The 26206-nt window shown below is 45.1% G+C and overlaps 1 protein-coding gene across 3 annotated transcripts in view; it reads right to left on the reverse strand.

Moving 5' to 3' along the window:
• Positions 1-2756: 2756 nt before the first annotated feature.
• The window catches only part of dph6 (diphthamine biosynthesis 6), a 70261-nt gene continuing 46811 nt past the window's right edge, over positions 2757-26206 (reverse strand). For 2 of the 3 annotated variants that reach the window (XM_061246988.1, XM_061246995.1), the window contains exons 13-15: positions 16114-16359; positions 9547-9937; positions 2757-3663 (exon numbers count right to left, since the gene is read on the reverse strand). In XM_061246988.1, the coding sequence (XP_061102972.1) occupies positions 3542-3663; positions 9547-9937; positions 16114-16359 (759 nt within the window). In that variant the 3' untranslated portion in view covers positions 2757-3541. The remainder of the gene's footprint in view (positions 3664-9546; positions 9938-16113; positions 16360-26206) is intronic. The other variant, XM_061247001.1, reaches the window with a different exon arrangement.

The following is a 26206-nucleotide window of genomic DNA, read 5'->3' on the forward strand; positions in this document are numbered from 1 at the left end:
GAAAGCCAAAGAGAACATTACTGTACTTAAATTTTTGCGTGTGGGAAACTTGATCCTTGAAGAATGAAAATATACCTCCACTGGCACTTTATTTCTGAGAGCGTGGAGTTGTTCAGAAAATGGTCTGTTGTCCAGATTGTCCTCAGACAAGAGGGGGAGAGACACGCAGAGCTGAGAGAGACACACGGGGTGAGCTTGATTTTCTATTTGGGACAGAGTGGATGAAGCAGGCCGACTGCTGAGGTAGGCCTCAGGCCAGCCACCGGCCACTGAAAAGCAGCGTCTCCGTCTCCTCGCTGTCGTCCTGCTGTACGCAGCGCTGGCCTTGGCACTCGTTCTGCCCGCTGGCGTTCCATCTGCCCCCGCTGCTCGTACCCTTTACAGACACGGGATGACGCGGGATGATATTACACAAGCCTAATGTGTGCACGATCAATTTTTCATGAAATAACCTCTCCCACGGAACTACAGTGTACAACAGAATGAATCAAGTTCACATTACTGTAGTTAGAGCCTGTAGATTATTGGTACCACTGTGTTTGCTGCGGTAAAGTGTTTACTATAACAGCCAGCTTGCTACAAAAACACTACAACTAATATTATATATTTACAGTATAGTACTTCCCTTTGAATTTGAGTTAAGATATGATTCTATGATTGACAGTATACATGATCCAACAGCTGGAACCACTTTACAACAAAGTATATATGTAACTGATAAAATAGTTATAGAATAAATGATACCCGCCAAGATAATTACTGTACTACTACTGTACTACTAGTGTATGAGAAGATGTATTATTTCAGTTGCACGAAATTCCTTGGTATTCTTCTCTCAAATGTCTGTATTTACTATACACAATTACACTCATGTGCATTGAAATAATTTATGAACACTCAAAACCATAAGTATCGATCTGCTTTATATTTCAGTATGAGACACCACACACCCCACTAGATGTTTACCCTGTAAAATGTCCACATCGAGCTCTATAAATATCAACCCTCAGTGCTCAGTTGGTGTAGAAGAAGAAATACTGGGTTGGTTCACGTCAGGGTATATTCTCATTCTGTCCACATGAGGGCAGCATACACCACTCAATGGGCAGCAGCTTTCATCCCTGGTGAAATGGATTCTTTTCGACACAAACATTTGCCAGAAACTGTTGCCATATATATATATATATATATATATATATATATATATATCGAGAGGGAGGAAGAGAGAGAAAGGGAGAGAGATGGAGAGACACTGAGAGAAAGAGAGAAAGGGAAAGAGGGAGGGAATGTTTCTCTCTGATCTACAGAAGACTGGTGCCAGGGGGACAGCTCCATAGGAGAACAGGCTCCCTCCAGCATGTAGCGCACAGAAAAAAAGTCAACACGCTGGTTCACAATGACAAGACCTGGAGGGCAATTCTGTGCCCAGAAAGGACAACTTTAGCAGAAATAACCGTAGCATGCTGGTTGCGGGTCTTTTTACAGCCCTTGCGAAACAGACACACGCTGTGTTTATGCACCCAGAACACAGATAATTTATATTCAGCCCACTGCACTTTACATAAACACCGAAGGCCACGGCCTTCAAGATGGGGCGTGTCTGACTGGAGAACATTTAGGCCCGGCCCTGCGGCTTCGGCCTGAGGGACGCGGCCATTTTACTAAGATGCAACAAGCTCGGTGTGCCTGCGTGTGTCACACACTCCTGGGAGCTTAGAGTCCCACTGAGATGTCTTCGCATTGTGGAGTTTTTTTTCTCACCACTGTTTGATGGTTTATTTAAGTTGTAGATGTCTTGGCATGGTAGTTACAGACATGTACTGTGCTTATGTTCACGGACTTACAACCAATCATATTGTACCTTATCTAACCTGTTCGGTTGTTTGTCCTATGACCTTGGTGTGCACTATTTTGTACCTCGCATTGGATAAAAGCTTCCGCTGGATAAAATGTAATGTAATGTTTGCCCTTCCGTTACTCAGTGAAGTCGTCTATGCTAAATAAAAACGAAAAGTAAAACGGAGAATGCCGACACACCGGAGCTCCCCTTCCTGTGTGCGACCCCAGGCCTTCCCCCCTCACGGCGAGGTTACACGCCCAGGAGAACGCAGCGAACGCGCTGTACCGCGTCTCAGAAGGCAACAAAGCGCAGGCCTCGCGAAACGCGTCCGTCTTATTTACGCGCCTCCCGCGTTTCGCAGGCAATCTCGCCCGCTTGTTTTTTTTTTTTTTGGCATTTTTCAATAAACCCTCAAAGGCTGTTATTGCCTCTTTATTTATTTATTTATTTATCTATCTTTGTACAAATATAAACCCTGGGAGCCGCTGACAGGGCGACGGATCGATGCCGGGCCGGGGCCGGAGCACAATGGAGCGAATGAGTGAAGTAATGATGCATTCCGATTGAGCTCATCAATACGGGTCCTGATCTCTGAGAAAAGAAATGTTCCCGGTGAAATAGTTAATGGCGGCGTTTTCTTCCCCCGTCCGTACCCTGCAGCTGTGTGTTCTGCAGCTCCCCTCCTATTAACCAGACGCCATCTGAATCGATAGGGAACATGGAGAGGCTTAATCTCTTCAGGTGCTTGGTTCTGATTGCCCATTACGGAATAATAACCCCTCTCAGGCCAGTAGGGCGTGAACGAGAAACAAACAAGACGCCCTCGCCCCCCCCCCACCCCATCACCCCCAAAATAAAGGGAGAAAGGGCGTAAAACCACACGTTTCTCCAGGCACAGATGGACCAGAGGTGGTGGTGGTGGTGGAGGAGAGCTTTATTGGGGAGCCGGGGTCCAGGGCGGTCTCCCTGGATGTGAAACGCACCAGCGCTGGGTTGTTGGGAAGAGGCAGGTCCCCCTCTGCGTCTCCAGCAGTACTGTACAGCAGACCCTCTCTCTGTTCCACAGCAGCTGCCGCTGAGTCAGCACGCCGCGGATTACACGGCTAGCACATGCGTGTGTGTGTGCGCACGTGTGCCGGGCCACACCCGCGAGCAGGCGTGTAGACATGTCACGTACACAGACACAGACATGCTCGAACAGTTCACTCCAAAACGTTACTCCCTGTGTGGGCTGCCGGCATGGATCCCAGTCATATACACATTCAGTGAGGTCTGTAAGTATTTGGACAGTGGCACAAATTTTAAAGGGCTGTAATTCCTACATGGTTCACTCAATATGGATGTAAATATACTCACATTAAAGCTGACAGTTCTGCGTTTGACTCATTTGAGGGTACTTGCATCCATATTGTCGGAATTACGGCCCGTCAAAATGGTCACTTTCCAACAGACCTGGGTTGAAAAAGTATTAGTTTCGGATTCAAATACTTTTCTGCATTTGACAAAGCTTGCCTGGTTTATTGGAGCAAATGAAATGATCCCACCCATCTGCTGCTCCAAGTAGCCTCAAATTCAAGATCAATAGAGCACAGAGAAGTATTTAAATCCAAAGGAAATACTATCTGACCCCAGGTCTGCTTTCCAAATGCTTACAGCCCTTCGCTGTCGGTGTGCTTGTGACCTGTGAGCGGGGTTTTCCCCTCACGCACTGAGCCAGCAGGACAGATGTAGGATCCGTGAGTCGGGGAGATCCAGAACCGGAACCAGTGCCACAGCAGGGCCTGTCTCTTCTTCAGGAGTGTCCTTCAGACACCGTGCTAGCCCTGAGGAACAAAAACACACAACATTACCACAATAACGTACAGCCCTGAGAAACAAACACACACAACATTACCACAATAACGTACAGCCCTGAGAAACAAAAACACACAACATTACCACAATAACGTACAGCCCTGAGGAACAAAAACACACAACATTACCACAATAACGTACAGCCCTGAGGAACAAAAACACACAACATTACCACAGTAACGTACAGCCCTGAGAAACAAAAACACACAACATTACCACAATAACGTATAGCCCTGAGAAACAAAAACACACAACATTACCACAATAACGTACAGCCCTGACACACTGGTACACTGTGTTTATAAGCCAATAAAACCCCAAGTAGGGCACAGGTGCAGGACAAAATATGCAACTATCAGAGATGTCTGCACCCTGTGTTTTTGCTCAAATAGGTTTATTATTGCAACAGTTTTGACCCGCAAAAGACCTTGCTGGTTGAAATGTTGCAAAAATAAAACTATTGGAGCAAAATAAAACAGTCTATGGACATCTTCTTCATTGTGCATTTATAAAGTTTGATGAGTATGATGATTAATGATGATCAATGCAATACTTTGCATCTCATCTCTTTTTGGCATAATAAATGAACCATGTAATATAAGTAATATCAACATACAACAAAATGAATAAATATTTGTATTAAATAATAATCATTAAACCGTACTACATACTATGAGTTCATCCCTACATAAATGAGCAGTCTAATGTTTCTTGGTGTTGGAAATATTATAATCAGCTTGAACATATATTTCTTTGCGTAGTATTTTTCTGTGTGAAATGAAAAGGAAAGGCTTGTTGATTTATTTCAAATTACTGATGGTCACATAATGTCATTACCACTAATGGACAAATACATTTACAGACAAAAATGGCTCAGCGAAACACCAACAGAAGAAAGGGTGCAGATAGAAAGCTGTAAGAGTACTAAACTTCTTCTTTGTTTCCATAACTTGTGCCAGTACTGTATGTATAATTACCACGGCCATTTTGACTGGTGCTCTGAGGTCAGGCACAAGGTCTGAGGTGAAAACCTGAGTTCTTCTAAGGAAAGAAAGGAAGAAGAAGAAGAAAAAGCCAGAGCAGGCCACGGCACAGCGTCAGACCGGGGGTCCATACTGGACCTTCCCCAAAGGGGTGCCCTGCAACACAGCCTGCACTTAACCCTTCGACCGGGGACATACAACTATTCACAAATTATTGATGTGCTGAAATCCTAGGCAGATTGCTATCCAGCCTGCCCCCCCTGCAGGAGAGACATATGGTCAGTGTGGGCTGGTCCCCCCCCCACACCATACACAGCATATAATGCCACACTACACACACATACAACAGAAACCAACAAGTGCCCTGCTGTTAAGACTAAATTAGCTGTTTGTTGGAGGGGAGGGGATCCTGTTGAATTGATCTAAATCTTCCGCGTGTTGTGGGACCAACTTTCTGCCAGAAGGGGGGAGGGAGATTTGGAGGAAGGGGGGGGGGGGGGGGGGGGGTTGTAACAGATGAACAGTGGTGAGATCATTAACCAGCTCTGGAACTGCCTTCTCGAGGGTCCGTAAAGTACGTTCCGGGGAACGTCTGTGCCCACTCGCTAAAACCCAGTCGCTGCCTGTTTGTCTGCGTGACCGTTCCTTTAAGAAAGCTGCCGTGCCAACATTGCTCCTAGCACAGTCAACCCCTGCCCTCAGAGATGGTGAGTCACCTTCTCACGCATTGATTTATTACACCTTTACGAACACACACAACCCCAAATTATGTGAGTAACATAATCGCTCGACTCACTAAAAAGAAAACTACAACACAGAACGGTGTCACTGAGAGTGTACATGAGGACTTAAATCATTGGAGAAGGTTAAAGTGGCTGTTTTGCACAATTTAATAAGCACTACCTACCCTTGCAAAAGCAAGCCCAGCATGTCAAAGCCAGACCTCAAAGTGGCCACACTGGATAATTAGCTAATGTTGGCTCGAAAGCCACTGTTTTCTTTCATTTTAAAAGCGCTTTTTAGTTCCTGTGTTTGTAACGCTCCCCAGGACTTTGGACCCTTGTGAGATCAACAGCGGTCAACATGCTGGATAAAATACATCTGATGTTTATGAAAAAAATCTTAATTAATCACTGAAGCAGCACGCTTTTAATTAGACTTTTTAATCTTTGCACTCATGTTACAGATCAAAAGCTCTAGCACAAGCTCTGAAGGTGAGTTAAGGCACCTTCACCAAAAATCTAAACAAGTATATCATAATAATAATCATATTTCTGTGACTTTTTTGCTAAATAAGACAAAAAAATACTTTCACTCATTTCAAGATTTGCCAATGGGGTAAGCAAACAGTAAGTTAAAACAAGCTAATATTTTCTACTTGATAGAATGAAGTAGGATTTTAAGTGTAAAGACTGGTTTGCAGTGTTGGCTTGAAATATCAAGATATCCCATGGTGCCCTCCAGATTTGTGGCACAAACTCCACCACCAAACCGACACCAAATGGTTATTGGTGTTATCCCACCCCCATCCACACGGGAGGGGCTAAGAGAGGACCACTGGTCAGAGGACATTACCGGACCCCTAAAAGCAATCACATTAGCAATGGGACGGAACTAAACCGTCAACCCAAGGGTGCCGTCATTATTCTGCTTCAAATCAAACAGCGCCGAGAAAAAAAAAAAACGTGCGGCGTGAAATCTTCGCTCTGCAAGCAAGGGCTGCGGATTTTAACCGCCGACACCGCTGTTTTATTGGGGCATTATCGTCTTTCTCACTAAATAAATAAATACATTTGGGGTGGGGGGGCGACACCGCTGTTTTATTGGGGCATTATCGTCTTTCTCACTAAATAAATTTTGGAAGGGGGGGGTTGGCACACCACTGTTTTATTGGGGCATTACGGTCCTCCTTCTCAAAATAAATAAATAAATACACGTGGGGGGAAGCGGTGTTTTTTTTTACAGGCTTGGCTAGCGAAGCCTTTGTGTGAAATTGCGAATGCCTGCTGGGTGTAAGGGCCTTTTAGCAGGGGAAGAGCCCTGAGCCAGTGCTTCAGCTCCTGCTACGCTGCGTCTCAAACTGTTTCAAATTAACCGGTAAACAAGGGCACAATTAGCAGGCATCAGCTCATGAAAATTGTTCATTAAAGCCGAGGTGAGTGAACAATGTGGCGGAAAAGGCCAAATGTGCCACCATTTTTCCCCCCTCTCCCAAGAGAACACGCCCTACTGCTAACCCCCTTTAGGCCTGCGGTGGGAGCATGGCCAAAGACGTCTCCCTGCTCCTCACCCCCTTCAGTGCTAAATACAAGCAAACTAAGTCTGGGTTCAAAGTATGTGCTTCATGGTTTGAATACATAGCTATATGCTGAATAGGGTGGGGTTTAAATTCGTAAAAAGTCAGTGTGCAATAGTTTTGCGTTTTTAGATCGGCAAGACACTATCAGTCCCCCGTAATGCTTTCTCTGTCATAGACACGGAATTTCCGCAATTGGACCATCCTAATGCCATTGACAATAGTGTCTGTATTCATTTATTTGAAAGTCGATAATTTGCTGATGATAAAGAGACTTATAATATTGTGTTTGCAGAATGACTTAATGCTTCGTTAGCTTAAATGAAGTTGTCGCTACTGCCGTCTATGATGAAATGCACTAGCATAGCATTTTGAAGTATACCGGAAATGGAATTCAGCGGGACATCCGCTTTACCTCACTATACGAGTTTACAAAATACAGTTTATAGCAAATTATCCTCTGAAATGAATAATATATGGGCCCTGAAACCATTGGCCCCTGGGTTTAACCCCTTCTCCCTCTGTTTCACTGTGAGGGAACACCATCCATGTTCAGTATGACCACACACTGAGAGTCTGTCTGTTATGTGTGTGTTTCTTTGTGTGCATGCATGAAACTACAGCACATGTGTTTGCATGTGTCAGTCTACTACGCACGTGCTTGTGTGCATGTATGGAACTGCAGAATGCGTGTCTGCACGTGTGGCTGTCAGTTATGTGTGTGTTTCTTTGTGCGCATGCGTGAAACTACAGTACACGTGTTTGGATGTGTCAGTGTACTATGGGTGTGCTTGCGTGCATGTACGAAAATAGTTTAAAAACTACATGGGTGTCTGTCTGTCATGCGGAAGTCTCTTTGTGTGAATCTACGAAAGTACAGTACAGGTGGATCCATTAAACGTTTTGAATTTCAGTTCTGAACCGGGTAGACCGGTGTTGTGAAAATTTGGACAGTTCATTCTGACTGCAAAGAAATGACTTGCCAAAGATATTTGTCACATACCTGCCTGCAAGTATGTATTGCGTGTGGGAGAAACAAATGTGTTTGTTTGAAAAGAATATACACCCACATGGTCTGATTCTAAAGGATAACTCCGAATATTTCTCAAAGGTACACTAACTGGCATGACTTGATCAGCTGCAATCCAACACAATCTCTCTTCCTGTCACGGTGGAAGCTCATCGCCTGCTCGTATCAGGGGACCTGTTCTCCCCCGTGACCGATAACACAGGAATTACCCAGTTACTAAAGCTGTGACCCATAAACTGTGCCAAAGGCTGCCTTCCAGGCCTCACTGGAGGGACACTATGGCATTTCACAGCATCTGGTTTGTTTAAAAAAAAAAATACACATTAGAAAAATGCCATATACTGTAAAGCATAGGTCTATATCAATGATATTTCAAATTTGTGAATATTTCTCTGGATAGCCATCTGAAGGTGTATTATGTAAATTTGACTAATATGGCTTATTTTAACGTTTTCTTTATTTTTTTAAAGCAGCTATATTCCTTTTGTTAAATATAATTTGTTTGCTGTTCACCAGACGTTTCCACTTTTCATTAACAGCTGTGGGTAAACACTGGGATGTAGCCTATGTCATGCTTATACTGCTTTTCTATATCCACACTCTGGTGTCTGTTAAAACTCACTTGAACATAGTTCACACACAAACATCCAGCTAATTGATGTGGAATTAAAAAACCTAATTAAAAATATGAGCTTAATTGCTGACTGCCATGAGCTTTTCATACTTTTTAAAGGAAATCGGTAAAATTGGTAGTCATGTTCCCAAAAAAATGGCTCACTTTTGTACAGGAACTATAATGTTGGAATAACCTGATGTGATATGTAGTGGCAAATTATTGAGCATTATCATTATGTAACTGAGCAAATAAATGTGTGCGTAGCAAACAAATGGTTTAAATTCATCATAAACATAATTGAATTTCCACCATAATAACAGGTTATGCTGAGGCAGAAAAATGCTTGCGGAATTCCCTGGCTTGGCTTTGATTCAAATCACTAATTGATTGTTTTGAGGGGAACATAACAATTATGCCTCAGTGATGAATGACTCGGTTGTCCCTTTTTTCAGGACAGAAGGGTTCTCTCGGGACAAAATCGCACAATGGGGCATTCTTTCCGCCCGGCTGGGGAAACAGAAATCCCTTCGGATCTGTCAGAGGGAAAGATTGGTGCCGAAAAGTGAAATGGTGGCAAAACAGTCCTCGCAAGCTCTCAGTGTGGGCTCAAGAGCTGGCGGAATGTAGCCGTTAACAACACAAAAAAAAATCAGCCATAACAGCTGCTGGTCCTTAAAGACTCTGGAACAGTTTCGCAGCCAACAAATACAAGGCTAATGTTAGCGCAGAACACATTAGCAGAGTTAGCGGCCGGTGCACACGTTAGCAAAATTAGTGGGCAGTGCACATGTTAGCAGAGATAGCAGGGGGTACCCACGTCAGTGGAGTTAGCGGGCAGTGCACACGTTAGCGGGGTTAGCAGGCGATGCACACGTTAGCAGAGTTTGCGGGCGATGCACACATTAGCAGAGATAGATGGCGGTTTACCTGCTGCGAGCTTTTGGGCCAGGGCGCTGTCGTGCTTGTAGAAGGTTCTGACGCACAGCGGGGGGGGGCTGCGGCCGAGTTCGCGCACAGCGTCCCGAAACGCGTCGCGCAGCGCCCGGAGCAGCCCCTCCTCCCCGTCGGTCCCAGAGGGCGGGCGGAGCAGGGTCAGGGAGAGGGACACGGTGGCGCTCTGGCGGGTGCTGGACTGGAGCGTCTGGCACTCGATGGTGCCGCACGGCGTCTGCGTGGCGACGCGGGAGGACGACCTCCGCCTCGGCTCGTCCTGGGAGCCGACGACGTGCAGCTCCACCGCCGCCCCCCTGGGCAGGCGCGGTACCACGACCACCACTAGAGGGCCACACTGAGGCGCTTCTTCACCGCACGATTCCTCCTAAGACAGGCATAGCTACTGTTACAACAACGTTACAAAATGTCTGTCTCGACAAGTGTTTTTGTCTTGCAATGACATTTTAAATCTTTTCTTTTCTAGCAAGTAGAAAACTTTAGCTTGTTTTAAGTTACTTTTTGTTTGGCGACAGAAATTAAGATTTTAAGAATACAAGAAAAATAAATAAATAAATCAACACTGATTTATTTTTTGTTTTTTTTGCAGTGAGATTATTTCACATTCACATCTGCTAACACCGCCAAACCCGCTAAAGTCAGGTTTGAAACGATATGCAGTTATATTACGTACAGTAATGCATATTTTCAGCAAGAAATGACTAACAATTATCCACAACAAAAGACTGTATTGGATAATCTGCACACACTCTAGAAAATGTGTCTGCATATCATGAGATCTCCCCAGTAAGGACATTTTTTGATGTCATTAAGATGGAAATCCTAGTCATATTTTGGCAACTTCAGACTCATTCACCACATACACCGATTATAAAAACCGCCATTACGGGTCTAAATGATTTAATCTACAGTGTAAAAATCTTTTTTCCCCCCGCAAGACAGCCATTATCAGCAATGAAATACATTCTACCAGCCCAAGCAGTTCAATGCACCCCTCAAATAATACTTTGTTGCAGCCTTACCTGCTAATGGGGGAGAAATGAACATTTTATAAAACAGTCATTTTGTCTGGAGTCGATAGGGCAAAAACACTTAACCTCCTTTTCAATTTGCGGGATCAATTTTCATCCACTTACACCCCACTCCGTAAGTGCACAATAATGGCGGGTTACATACACTTTATTTTGAAATTCACTCACAAAAAATTATTGACAAGAGAGGGAGCGGCACTTTGCCCCCAGCCCGCCGGGGGCTCGTGTGACCCGCTCCGCCGTCTGCGTGAGCGCAGCACTTACCTCCAGATTAAACTTTAGCACGGGCCTAATTGTGCAGCGCCTGTCTGCGTCTCGGTCTCCGGGAGAGCGCGGCGCTGAAAAAACGGGGGGATGGATTTTTCCCCGCAAATTGTGCAGCTTGGCTCACAATGAATAATTATACGGAGAAAAGGAGAGAGGGAGAGAAAGATGAAATCGCGGAGACCTGTTTGATTCGAGCGCGGTGTCAGGAGCGTCTCTCAATGGGTTTTTTTTTTTTTTTTTTTTCTTTATCGCACTAACACACCCCAAGATAAATGTTATATTAGCACTTAAGAGAAGCAAGGTATTCTCCTGGAGGGGATGAGCTGTACCCTTGTCAATACTCATTCCCCTCTGAGTGAAGAGAAAACAGGCCCTGGCCAGAATTAGGTGCCATTTTGTGGGCCCTGGGTGCTAAACCAGCGTTTGTGGAAGGAGTGGAACGGGAGCGCCTTGCAGCTCAGTACCTTCAAACGAGCACAAACTTTGTGTCTTTTTCTGCCTTTTCTGACCTTTTGAAGGCGGTTAAACCAGTAACTCTGGTTCAGCATCGGAGCCCCGTGTGTGTTAACACGCTGGGCATTCGCTCAAAGGAAAGGGCTCAGACAGCAAAGGGCAGGACTAACACCACAGGGAGGGAGAGAGGGAGAGAGGGAAAGAGAGAGAGGGAGAGAGAGAGGGGGGAGAGAGAGAGAGGGAGGGGGGGGGAGAGAGAGAGAGAGAGAGAGAGAGATTGCACTCATAACAATGCTGGTAGTGCAATCTCCAGCTTTAGCACCACAGTATCGTTCTCACAGCCAGGTCTGAAAACATTCCTGCTCAAACAGGAACCGCTTATCATCAGATTCATCTAACAAAACAAGAAGGTGACAAAAGCCGATATCCGAGAGCCAGGCCCCTTCTACGACAGAGGACCCATAATGCACTTCACTGACACGCGCTTCAGTACAACTGCCTCTCTTCAACCTGTCTTTTCCACGTACGGCAGGGGGGCTACAGAGAATGGTGACGCAGTGCCCCTCCTATGGCAGAGGACCCATAATGCACCTCACTGCGTGCGCTTCAGTCGAAACTCCCTCTCTTCAGCCTGTCTTTTCCACGTACGGCAGGCGGCTGGTGAATAACGGTGACGCAGTGGCGTCAAGGTGACAAGAATTTCCTCCGTGCTGCTTTACTGCGCCCCCGGCCCTGGGCGCGTGCGCTCTGGCAGAGAGGCGTGAGAGCTGAACGGTAAATACCATAATAAGGAAGTGGTGTGAGGCCTGGGAGCAGCGGGGCGCTGATGGGGCCGCCCGTGCCCAGTTCCCCTACATTTCCTGCCCGGCGGGAGGCCTTCATCGCGTCGTCCCGGCGACCGCCGCTGCCGCAACACCCCCGGCTTCCTGCGCTTCCCGGTTTCACTTACGCGTCGCGCTTGTGTAAACTGCCCCCGCGTCGCGCTGGTGCCGCCTCCATTCCTCCCGCTCCTGCCCGAGGGCCCGCGGGGTTTCGCGGAGAGAGAGAGAGAGGGGCCCCTCGATGTTTAGACACGTGGAGCTCGACGGAGAGCGGTTTCTGGAGCGCGCTCGGCCCCTGAAAAGCCCCAGTGCTGCAGATGGCCCCCGAGCTTCTCCTTTTAACCCCGTTTAAAGAAAATAAGTGTGTTACGCTGTGTGTGTGTGTGAGAGTGTGTGTGTGTGCGTGTGTGTGTGTGAGAATGTATGTGTGCGTGTGCATGTGTGAGAGTGTGTGTGTGTGTGTGTGTGAGAGTGTATGTGTGCGTGTGTGAGTGTGTGTGTGTGTGTCCGTGCGTGTGTGAGTGTGTGTGTGAGAGTGTGCCTGTGTGTGTGTGCACGAGTGCAAGCGTGTGTGTGTGAGAGTGTGCATGGGTGTCCGTGCGTGTGCGTGTGTGCGTGCGTGTGTGTGTGAATGTGTGTGCGTGTGTGTGAGTGTGAGTGTGTGCATGTGTGTGTGTGCGTGTGTGTGTGTGAGAGTGTGTGTGAGTGTGTGTGAGTGTGTGCATGTGTGCGTGTGTGTGTGTGTGTGTGTGTGTGTGAGAGTGTGTGTGTGCGTGCATGTGTGTGTGTGCGTGCATGTGTGTGTGAGTGTGTGTGTGTGTGTGCGTGCATGTGTGTGAGTGTGTACACAGCCCTGGTGCCGTGGGTCATCTGTGTTTTAGTCGCTCTGTAACTGGACCGTGACTGCTTGGCTGCGGTTCTGCTGTTACAGTCCACCCTTGTTCTCCCTCCCGAGTCGGTCAACACAGGCAGCAGCTATGGCAACACGCCGAGCGGCATGCAACGAGCAGAATTCCCATTCCGGCATGAAGTGGAATACCCTCTCTCAGTTAGGTATGGCATGGGCACAGTGAAACTCGCAGAGCAATTCCGCATGCAAATCCTTGGAAATTTTCAAAGTTTAAGTTTTCTCTGAGTGCGATTCAAATCACAGCACATGAGGTTCTATTATAAACAATGCCCGATTCAGTGCATTGCACACACGCACACACATACACGAATACACACACATATACACACACACACACACAGACACACACATATACACACACACACACACACACACACAGACACACACACATACACACAGTTTCACACATACACACACACATGTGCACACACACACCACACACACATGTGCACACACACACACACCACACACACACAACGCACACACAACGCACACACACAGGTCAGCCCCTTGCCTTCATATGCGGTGCACAGCTCTATAAATACAATTTCACACACATAAACTCCACCATGCTCCCAATTAACCCACTATGCTTCCACGTCCACCTGATTAGAGAAATGATCAACGCACAGCATCAACATGGCAAGGCTTTCCGTACGCAGAGCGACGCAATCGCTGCCTTTCTATCAAAGATTGTTCTGCATGAATTCACTGATTTCCCCGGCATTGCGATTCTCAAAGCCAGCGCTGGTTGTATTTTTTTTTTTAAGAATATAGGCAGTAGAGTTCATACATTTTATCGGTGCAAGCTCTAAAAACACTGAGGTCGTGTTAACTGTGTACACAACCTGGGCATCGACGGCCAGAACCAGCAGGTATGCTGCCAACGATTCAGAGAATGAAGACATGAATCTAGCTACAGTTGGCACAGGCAGCCGGCAGCTTAGATAAACATTTGCCCTAAAATATTCCCTTTTGAGAAAACTGTAAGATAAACATATGCGGTATTAATGCATGAGGGTAAATACAAAGATTAAAATTAAACGGATAAAAGGAAGCACTTCAAATTCCTCTGTGGTTTTTAATCACAGAAACGTTCACTTGGTTTAAAAACAGTCTGAAGGTAAAATCCCTTCTCTCTCTCTCTCATGAGTTCTGTTATCTGTATTTGACCCGTGTTAAATATTCTCATTACAATCACTTCAAATGAATAGAGGCCTTTTGTCTAATCCCCACCCCGGGGAGACGGTGTTCAAAATGGAGGACGAGAGCATCCACCGGGGAGAGCGGGAAACGGCACTGCTCTTGCTGCCTCTCCAAGCACAGGCCATGGAGGACCGTATGAACTCCATTTTATATATTAAACACCGTATTATATGTATTGTATATAGTAGTATATTAAATATGTCCACAGTTCTCTAAGGACAGATTGTTAAAATACAGAAATATCTATGAATATTACCATTCAAACAACTAAATTTGACCAGTTTGGAATCCCAACCCTGTTTATGGGTCATAATTGTACGCTGCATAATTGATTAAAAAAAAAAGGTTTTAACTTAAAACCGTTACTTTGCTTACTGGCATAATAATCAACCTATAACTACAACTGAACCACCTTCCTCTACCAATCATCGACAAACATCAGCAAATTGATGTTGACTGTAATTTTAGAAAGGGCCACTGTTGACCACCTGTATGTATCAAACAGGTGGTCAGTCAATTAATTCCAGCAGCCTGTCATTTCTCTCTCAGAAATATGTTTATGGGAACTGTTGTTGAAACTGAAAATACTCTTTCGTACAGAATAAAACTAAAAGGTGACAAATTAAAAATAGCACACTGCTGAGGTTTGCTGAGGAAACATCCACTAGCATGCCTCGCTGGTAAACCAGTTTAAGCATTTTAACTGGCACTACAGCCATATTCCACATCAGCACTGTTTATAAACTGGCCCTTACACAGTGGCAGTAAACCACAGAGCAGCTCCATGCCCAAGCTCAGAGAGCCAGATGGCACACGGGAGGCTGAAACCGCGCTGCTCTCCCCTGCCCGTCTGACGGCAGAGCGACTCGCAGTCTGAGGGCCGTTTAGGGGCCGGCGGTGTGTAAACCGCTTAACAAACCCCAAACGGCGCGGGGGCCGAGGTGGCCGGGAGAGCGGGGCCGGGCCCGCGCCTCCCCGCGCCTCCCCTGCGTCTCCCTCCGGTCTCTGGGCCCCGCAGATTAGCGCTGGAGGTGGAGGCGCGCGCTCTTATTAGCCGTTTGGAGGCGGGCCGCCGGGGGAGAGGGGATAAGCTGTTCAGAGGGCTTCGGCGGAGCCCCGTAAAGGGGATAAAGGATTAGGGAGGCTCTGAGGAAGACATCTGCCTCTGTGCCCCGCGCCGCGTTATCAAAGACACCGGTGGATCCCTGATCATAAACTTTTCATGAGCGCTCGCGCTGGTAAATATCTGCCGTCTCTTCGCTTTTTTTAGAGGGGGGGGGGTGGGTGTTGGGGTGTGATGGGACTGTGATGGCTTGGCAATGGCAGTCGATAACGAAACACCTTTTTACATGAAATTTAGACATGTCAGGACAGGACTTAGAGGGCCGGACGTGTACATATTTGAAGATTAAACACGGATTTCATAGATTACCAGATTCAGAGATTCTCATTTCGCGGTGCTTCCGCTAAAACGTGTATACTGTTTGAAACGCGGTGAACGGCGGTTCTGCAGCGCACGTGTGTGTGAGAGGCAGGCTTGCAGGCAGAATGCTGCATAATCCCCCACCAGGACCACACAGTCTGGGAACTCACAAACGCACAACACGCTAGAACAATTAGCGACGCCGCTAATTGGCGTTTAACACACCTAATTTCAGGGCAAACTGCAGCGCTTGGGTCTCTGCCCAGGCAACCGTTCGACACATATTCACGCGGATAAACTGTAATTACGGCCAATAACGCCGCACCCGGCAGTTTGAGGAGGCCAGGCGCTGAAAATATTGACGGAATATTTCACGGCGTGCGGTCGCTTTTAGCGGCTAGGCTAATCCGCGAGCGCCGTTTTCCGTCTCACCCCGGCGCGCAGTTCCTCCAGCTTTCTCTCCCAGGCTCGCCGGACGGCAGGGACGTCGTCGCCGTGGGTGACGTAGCAGTGCGGCTGCAGGGCGTGCCCCAGGGTCAGGCCGCCGCCCATGGCTGCCAGGACCCTCTCGGTGTGGGCGAATGAGAGGGAGGCCTGCCTTCCGGCCCCGCCCTGAAGCAGCTCCATCGTGCAGGGGACCAGGGCGATCTGTCCTGCGCAGAACACCACCTCGTCCACCTGGGGAGGGACACCAAAACACCCGCAACAACCGTATCAGTCATTTATACAGGTAAATGATCAACGGACTGCTTTTATTTAACACTTTTTCCAGCAATGACCACACAAAGACTTTACAATTCATGTCTCTTATTTACCCATTCATACACGCACTCACACACCTATGGCAAAAGACCGCCTTGCAAGGCGCCAAACCAGACTAAACATAACAAATCTACATGAACCCATAACGCTTTAACCTGCTGCGTTTCATTACTATAGAATGTAATGTTCAATATGAAGTTCATAACTATGGTGACTAATAAAACCTTTCTTGATTTGTTGTGTTGTGTTGAAAAACCTGGCAGAGAGTTGACAGGTGGGAAATTTACATAAAATGGGATAATTGATGGGGCGAGTGATCTTTCATGAACGGTCCCGTTCCCCAAAGCGTGTCCCGGGCTCATGCCATCCGGAGTTGAAAGGGAGGGGGTCCACAGGGAAAATTTTTTAAATTATTAATTATTAATTATTCTAAAACCAGTGATCACATTCCAAAGGCAAAAATAAGTCAATCTCAACAAATATTTTAGTACTTATATCGGTTGCTAAATAAGACAAAAATATTGCCAATGAGGTAAGACAGTTTTTGACTCATTTCAATATTTGCCAACAGAATAAGAACATTTCACTTGTCAAGCAAACAGTAACTTAAAACAAGCTAATATTTTCTTAAGATAAGCCTGTTAAGACAGACATTATTTGCAGTGCTCTGTGCTTTCTGAGCAGGAGTGCTTCTGGGGTCCTGGATGTGGGCTGGGGTCTTGGCTGTGGGCTGGGGTCCTGGATGTAGGCTGGGGTCCTGGGTATGGTCAGGAGTCCTGGATGTGGTCTGGGGTCCTGGGTGTGGTCTGGGGTCCTGGATGTGGTCTAGGGTCCTGGCTGTGGTCCTGGGTTCCGGGTGTGGTCAGGGGTGGGTGCACACTATGAGAACACTGGGCTGAGAAGCCAAGCTGTGGACTCCTGTCGTCCATCCCAAAACTAAAAAAATGATCCTTTTGTCCACTCATCTCCTCCCCCATACTTCCACATTGTAGACGTGGTGGTAGTCGAGGAAAGGAGGATACATTTTTCAAGTATAGGGTTCTCTTTTACAGAAAAATAACCTTTCTCCCAAAGCCAGTCCATTCCAGCTTGAGGCACCATCACACACCCCCACAGGAAGCAGTGTGGTGTAATGGACTAGGAACTGGCCTGGCCTAAAAGATGGAGGTTCTATTGCCAGGTGGGTCAGTTTCTGCTAAATGCCTGTAATATAAGATACTCTGAGAGTCCAGTCGCCTTTTCTCAGTCATGGTGCTGTACTTTAGGTAAGATACCAGTACCTCTTTTTTTCAGAAAACAATCTACTGATGAAAGATACTTCAAGTTTGATATATTCTAAGTAGACACACATGCACGGGCAATTTGTCTGACAACAATTTTGGTTTTAAAATAACATTCTGTAATTAATTTTCGCACTGGGATTCCACTAAACCACTGAAGGTAAAGCAAGCCCCTTGGTGAGGGCTATGAACACAAGTCAATGAGGATATTTTCAGTCCAGAACATTAAGAGGAGGAACAAAATAATTTAATACAGCTTTACCCTCTAAAAAAAGCTGTTCCTTTGATACTGGGGATTTTTTTATTATATTACACTAAACACATTTCCACTGTGATCGCACATATCCGTGGGTATTATGAACACAATTCCAGGCAGCACAGAGGTGTAACAATTAAATTAGCAAGAATTACCGGCCTATATTTGAACAGCACCCTCTCAATTAACAGTTAACACGTTCTGCTGCTATATTATCACAGGGAATGCATATTTTGGACAATTAAAATTTATAGGTATAGCTGTGTGACGCACGTGTCTCTGCATGCATGCATGTGTGTGTGATGTGTGAGCATTTGGGCATGTGTGTGTGTGTGTGTGATGTGTGAGCATTTGGGCAGGTGTGTGTGTGTGAGTGTGTGTGTGATGTGTGAGCATTTGGGCACGTGTGTGTGTGTGTGTGTCGCGTACTGTAATTAGCATAGTGATAATTAGCTGAGAAATGCAGATAAACGCTTGCTAAAGTATGTTCTTGGGCTCAATAATGCTGACCAAAAAATCCATCTGATTAATGCAGTGGGATGTCTGGGCCCATCCCTGGCCTTTCGGAGGTCAGGCGGCGTGACGGATCAGGTGACTCCTCAAACCCCCGGCCAGCGCACGCTGGTCAATGCAAACAGCCCAGAGTGACACGGTGCTAATTGGGGAATAGCGGCAGAGCGCTCTGGGCTCTGACCTCTACAGGGACCAGGCCCGGGCCCTAATCAATTGATACATCATGCAAAATGAGGTCCTTACCTGATTTCCGTTAAGAGGAAACGTCTTTTCAAACCGGATTACGGGGTGTAGGATGAGAAGCCCTGGTATTAGCATGCGCTAATCCCCTACCTACCCCCCTACCCCCTTTGCTCACTTTGTTACCTAATGAGGGTTCTATCCCCCCACGTCCTCTTAAATTAGAGACCGGCTTTCACTCCCTCTCTTCTCATCCTATGTGGAATATCCACACAAGCGAACGAGCACTAAGACCAATTTTAGACAACCAGCTGAGACTCCCCTGCAGCGACCATCACTGCAAAGCAATGTCAGCCATTTTCCTGGCTACATCACCGGCCACTGTTATTCTGCTTTACAGATGTACAGAAAGGTCCAAGACCATTAAGGTGGCTTATGTCAACATGCCACATCTGTGGCGAGTTTTATCATTGGAGTGATGCGATTAAAAAGGTCTTTACCACATAGAGTAAAGCATGTCCCTATTCTATGAACCAATAACCGTCTGGTCTACTGGTTCAGACATCTCAGTGTTACCCAAATACACTTGCACACACAAACAGAAAGGGAGCGATAACTACATCCATAAAACCTCACATTGTACATGTGTGACATTGACATTTTACCCCTATAGAAATGATTAAATGCTGATGCCACCTAATCCAAAAATAACATAGCTGAGTGTTGCACAATCAATTCAAAGAATTTTTACTTCATGCCACCTAATCCAAAAATAACATTGCGGATTGCTAGGATAACATATTCGATTCTATTTATATTTTCAAGATAATAAATCTAGTGCAACTTTCCTTTCAGATTTGCAACATAAAAACTACAGTTTATGCTTTAATATTACTCACTGAATGAACAAAAGAAAATAAAAACAGATGCATCAGGAACCAAAAAGAAAAAAACAAAGTATTATGCTTATTTCCTTAATGAAAATGTCTATTGTGTTCGAGTTGTTCTGTGTGGAACAAATTTTTCCTCTCAATAAAATCAGCACTTTGTAAGGCGTTATTTGAAAATAACAGCACAACAAAAATGCTTAGCTCCAGGGTGGATGCGGTCACATCTATTTCCATAATCATACGGGTTTCCCATGATTCCTAGCTCCTGGGTGCAGTTGTCAACTTTGATGAATCTTCAGCATCTGCCTCTGCAGCTCCAAATTACCGGGACAGTGTTGGAGGTGGAGGGGGGGGGTGCGTGTGGGGGTTTTCCGCTTTGAACCGGCCGGATCAATCACCGGATTATTTACCTTCCAGCATTATTTGGCGAAGCTGGAGCGGTACATCAACACCGGCGTATCAGAGAGGCAGCGGCGAGGAAACGTCAACAACAAATCGTCATTGGCATTCCATTTATGAGCCATCAAACGCCATCAGATCCTCTCACCGCAAACCCCGATCAGGTCAGACAGGTGCTGAGGATCCCCTAACAAGCCAGCCATCAAAAGAGCTTACCATTTTAAATTTAAAAAAAGGGCTATCATTTGTTGATTTGAATATCAAAAGAGGCCAAGGCAAGGCTCCCAGACTGCACAAAAAAAAAAAACCCTCCCCGAGCTTCACGAAGCAGGTGTGTAATGATCAATTATTAAAGTTCTTTCTCAGGTTGCTCTTAGTAAAGAGGGAGCGCGGTTTTCGCTGTGAACCTGCAAATGGGAATCTTGCTAAAAAAAAAAGGGGAATGCTATTAACATAAAATTAACAGTTCAAAAGAATGAGCTAACACACCAATCAAACTTGTTAATTGACTGTCAATGGTGTGTCCCTGAATATACAACACAACTACATTATTCATCGTCAGTGTTGACAGGGAGACAGGTCTCCTAAACCTGATCAACAACCAGAATACCACATACATTTTTAATGCAGATGAGGGGAACACTTTAATATTCATAAGGGCCAAAGAATTGCACATAATATTTAACTTCCAGACACCATGCAATGCAAAACATCTTCCCATTCTTTTATAAAACCTTAACCTTCCAATCCAATCATATAAGTGGAAATAAGTAATTAGAATGTATGCATAGCACTACATACTAAAAGCTTACTGCAGCTTATGAATGGACACCCTGTTATCTTTCTTGTCAATTGTTTTCATATTCATAGTTGACCTCAATGTACCTTTTTCATGGTGAAATCATTTCGCCTAAACGCGTCAGAGTCTAGTTCACTGCGCTCTTAATGTTTTAATGCAAGATCAAGTTCTCATCTTACTGCAACAAGCTTCAAGTTGCACAGCTGTAAATCTCTTTCTAGTAAAAAAACATTTTTTAGAAAACAGGATGAGGGACATAACGCCACAGACCTTTCCCCCAAACACTTCCTGTGACCCATGATGCAACTGTGATCTATACAACATCTGAGCGGTTCCTGTTCGAGCAGCCTGCTTACCATTAATTAAATCTGTGTTTTTAGCTTCATGGTTTATTGACCTTTATTTCATGGCTTAAACGCCATCATTTTTCATAAACTTAATGACGTGCCAAAAGGTCAGAGAGCCCCAAGGACTCCGCGCTGATCCAAACTATAACGCGTATGTAAATGCTCCATGGCTCTGCTCGCTCCGGGAATCAACTTTGCAGCCTTTTAGCATTTTTAAAGTATCGTAATGTCTCAAAGTGCACCACTTATTGCTTTCCAAACGGTTCGAGGCATTAGTGACGCGAACATATTTACACTCGCGTTGAGACAATGGGAAGAAGAGGTGACCTTTAAGTTGTATGGGGTTGATTGGGAATGTTGGTTTTATATTTGATACACAAAACAGAAATTGTGTGATCCATCATTCGGCGGACATTTGTGAGATGACCTGGTTTTCATGAATGGTGAGGATCTTTCCATCGCTATCATCCAAGGACACACTGGGTCTAATAGCTCTGTACTGTATCAGATATGCTAATGGCCACCTCTCCATTTAATCTTCATAAATAATTAAACGAGGGAACTGTAACTCAGATACACCCGTTTCACTGCATTAATAAAACAAAGCGCTAAGTCAAAAATACAAAACAGGAGTGCTTCAATTTAGTTAAGCAATACAACCCTTAAGATGTCAGAACTGTGGACCTAACATTTGTATATTTCAGTATGATGATTATTGGCTTTAGCACACGATTATTCTAACGACTATTATGTTATCCTCAGATTTACATACGTATGCGCGTGTGTGTCTGTATGTTTGTACGGCAGCAATAAACACGATGCATGCATGCATAATAACAACATACAATTCCACAAAAGCTGTAAGACATTATTTTGAGGGAGCTCTGTGTAACTGTAATGATTTGGACCAAAGGCAGGGGGTGCTGTTGTATTGTAAGGTTGCCGGTTCACTTGACTGTGATGCATTGCTCTTTCGGTCATGTTCAAATCTCATTTTTATCAGACTTACAAACAGTAGACTTCAAGAAATTATGTCCCGTGTTTAGTTTGTACACAGCAGCAAAGTCTTCCCTACTGCATCTTAATAATTCTGACATTATCAAAAATATATGAGTTTTGTTCCATAGATTTAAGTGTACAGGTTATGCTGTATTTAGATTTGAAATTAAATGTGACTTTCATAATAGATGTCAATGTAGTAGGTATATGTGCTGAGATTTAATCTAAAGATGTGAACCAGGCTCTAAGTCTCAGTGCGTTCACAGCAGATCACGTCTCGGAACAGAAGATGATAAGAGATGGGTGTTGTCCTACGCCCTAAGGAGATTTTGTGGTCTGACACCTAATTTTCACAAATATTAATATTCAGAATAACCACAGTCTTTCTGTTTAAAACATCTAATAATGCTATCTTCCTCTCACCAAGGGTGTCTTTGGGCAGAACATTTCTATTTTCATTTAATTTTTTATTCTTGTCTCTCTTTTGTTTTTTTTATTATTTTGTTTTGTTTGCTCTACTTGAAGCCTAACCCAGCATGCTCAACTGTCACACAAAATCAGCGTTACTTAAACAGTGACATAAATAGCATGTACAAGATACACAAAGGAAGGCGAATGAAGGAAGCCTCCTCAGAATGTAGACTCGGCGTATAACTGGATATTGAAACGAAAATAAGAAGAACGAGCACGGGGAATGTTTTTTTTTTTTTTTGTTGTTGTTGCCAGAACGAATTTCTAAATATCGAATGAAACGGGCATCATAATCAGCTGGTCCAGAAATAGAATACGGTCTCTTCATGACGTTGTGCCTTTTCTTCTGTCCAAGCTACTGTAAATAAGCGCGTTCCCTGTCTGTCTGAACTCAACATGCCCGCTCGCAGAGATGGCTCTGCGGATAAGTAACACTGTCACGTCCGTTTTGTCAACTTTATGCTGATTATTCATCCCTATCTGCTGCTTGGGAGCATAATCAAGAGCCGGATTGATAGCTCTGAAAACACCCCTGAGAAGCTTGCTTGAATGTGTATGTATGCGTGTGTGTGTATATAAATATATATATTAAAATTCAAATGAAAAGAAAATGTATTAATTACTCCGTGTACACTGTAACATTCTCAATGCAGTAATTTAAAAAAAATAAAAATGACAACTGATGCATTTCAAAATGCATCCCATCAAATCAAAGGTCACTTGAGATTTAAACGATTGCTCAAAGTAACAGAAAATCCAGGGGAAAAACCCGTTGGTATCATGTGGAAATGATGGAATGGCGCGTTTTCTCTTCGCGTTAGGGCACAATGCCCACTGCCTTCAACTTTCCCGACCTCTGATTTTTTGACAAATTGGTTGTGAGGTCTTTACGACTGATGCACATATCGCAAAAATCACTTCTGCCAAGCCTCCGCTCTGACCTGCCCGTGGGACATGACAGGCTCCGAGACGCATCGCTCGATCAAACCACATCATTCCAGGACAATGCAAATTATGACAAATTCCATCATCCCGCATTATGCGCATCCTGCTAATCTCCTTAATTCTGGAGAATCAGGAAGGGCTCGCTCGTGAGCTGAAGGGCATGTTGTCTGATTGAATGATGCTGAAACTACACCCTCAACCCTGCTTTTTTTCCCAGCTCCAGCTGCGACCACCTCTTTCTTTTTCTACCGCGCCCATTCCACCCCGTTTTCCTCCTCTTTTTCTGCCGCTGAAATTGAATAAAGAAGACCCTGCCTCCCCCCCCCCCACCTGCCTCTGTGTGAATTTTTGTGCGGGCCACGGGCGGACATTTTGTTAAAAAAACGGGCCGGGGAAGCGACCCTGGGTGGTTTTTAACGGCGTAACGCGCGCTGCGCGTAGGGGAATTCACAATGAGCGATGCACACTTTGTCTTCCCGATGACTTCCACCGGCCTGTCGGCCTGTCACATCGGGAGTACAGCCACTTGTGAGGAGGAAGTCCCACCACATCGGCTTATGAAGCAATCATTTAGCTGATAGGACTCTGGCCATTTTAGGACCGGGGCGCTTTGACATTACAAGGTTAGGTGACGTGGTCTGCTCTGCTTGAAGCGAGCGGACAACCTGCAGAAGACATCGAAAAAAAAAAATGAAAAAGGGAGGGGGGGACTGGGGGGTCAAAACAGAAAACGAAAATGTCTCCTTGAACTTCCTGGCAGTTCCACTGACGTTCAAAAGATGGCAGTGTTACTGCACGGAAGAGCTTTGGGCTCATACAGTAAATACACATCTGTCTTCTTAACCAGTATCTCTAGTTTTTCATGTACATTTTCTGTGGTAACAATACGCATGCTTACACACTCACGTACGTACGCACGCACACACACACACAAATATATATCAATGATATGAACGGAATCCACCAGTATTCTAGCAAAGTATGAGTCAAAAATAGGGGTTACTAATGTAATAATTATTACTTAATTTCAGACTGGATTAATGAATTGTTTTATGCTGATTAACATGTGCTTATTTTGCCAAATACACATAGAGGCATATCAAAATCAAATTAGTTTACAATGGGACCTAGACGTTATTAATTTTATTACAATATGTCACACTGTTGTTTACCTAACGCTCTGTCCACAGTAAACAATTTTATTTTTAATTTTAATACAACTTTTATTTTATGCAAAATGACATCACTCTGGAAATATAAGTTAAAAAGCTTCAGTCAAAATTGAGTTTTTTTTGTGACGTAAGGATCATTTTAACAATACATGGGAAATCAATTGAATTTCAAATTCAAATGTCAATGCTTTCCTAGTTATAAAATATCATTTAAAATGTATTTTTGGACTGACCACACTGCAATACTGTAAAACTAAGTGTATAATCGTAATGTCACTAACCTACATTTGGCAGCTATCAAAAAATCTATTTAATATCAATGAAAAGGCAATGGGACAGTAGAACATCCTATTCAATACAGATGAGTACATTTAGACCACAACCTTACTTAAAACACGAGGTGTTCTATTATTCATTGACAACACACATGCGAATGTATAAAATGTGCACAAATGGCACCGCGCAGTGAGAAATGAATGGCCGGGGTGAAAGGATGCAGCTCAAACAGACCCCTCTATGAGAAATTAATGACAAAATGAGTAGCCAAAAGTAAATGGGACATAAACGTTAACTCTTCAACGAGCCATCAGTTTTACTGCTATTAAAACTAACATCTCCTTCATAAATTAAGACAAAATTGCGATGCAAGTCCACCCGTGCATGAGGAACCGATAATTATGATTCACCAGAATCACTTACTGTCAAACTGAATATATAGAAATTGCAGAACAATTAAATAAAATGACTCTAAATTAATTTTAAAATGCCTGACGTTCCGGGAACGAAAAGAAAGGAAAAGAAAATAATATAAAATGTAAAAAAAACAACAACGCAGAATATAGAGTTGAGACACGGCCTACATTGACGGACCCCCCCCCCCCTCCATGTAAAGCAGTTTGCAGAGTGAGCAGTGTAAACGCCCGCTTCAGAAGAATGCATTAAATTCAAAATGTCACCGGCAGCCAAAGTCACTGGCGGTGGTTATTTCTCCGGCTCTCCTTCCACGTGCTCCCCCCCCCCCGCCCCCCCCCGCGTCGGCCTGCTCTCCTCGACCCCGCGTCAGTGGTACGGAACGTTTCCCCCGCCCCGCCACACGCCGCAGTCCGTGTGCGCTCGTGTAAACGTTCCCCCGCGCCGGGGAGCCCGTTCTCTCGGCCGCTCTCTCCGTCCGCTCTCCTCTCATCATCTCACCTGCCCGCCGTGCGGGAAATGGCGTGCGTTCGGCCCCCGCGCACCGCGGCTGGTCACCACGGAGATGGAGGGGTCAGGCGGCCGCACTTCTCACGGGTTTCGGGTCACTATTTGTCGCCGTGTTTCCATTGTTCAATTATTTACATCTTTACCCCCCCCCCCCCCTCCCTTCCCACTGAACCGCCCTAGAAAATTCCTCAACAGTGCTGGCAACATCCCCCTTTTAAAACACACATTTTATTGAGTAACTCAACCTGCATCAAACACAAGCATTGCTGAGCGGCTGTAATGGGCTGAGCTTTCTCCCTGACATCTGTGGCT

The sequence above is a fragment of the Conger conger genome, chromosome 1 (genome assembly GCF_963514075.1).
Source record: "Conger conger chromosome 1, fConCon1.1, whole genome shotgun sequence".
NCBI lineage: Eukaryota > Metazoa > Chordata > Actinopteri > Anguilliformes > Congridae > Conger > Conger conger.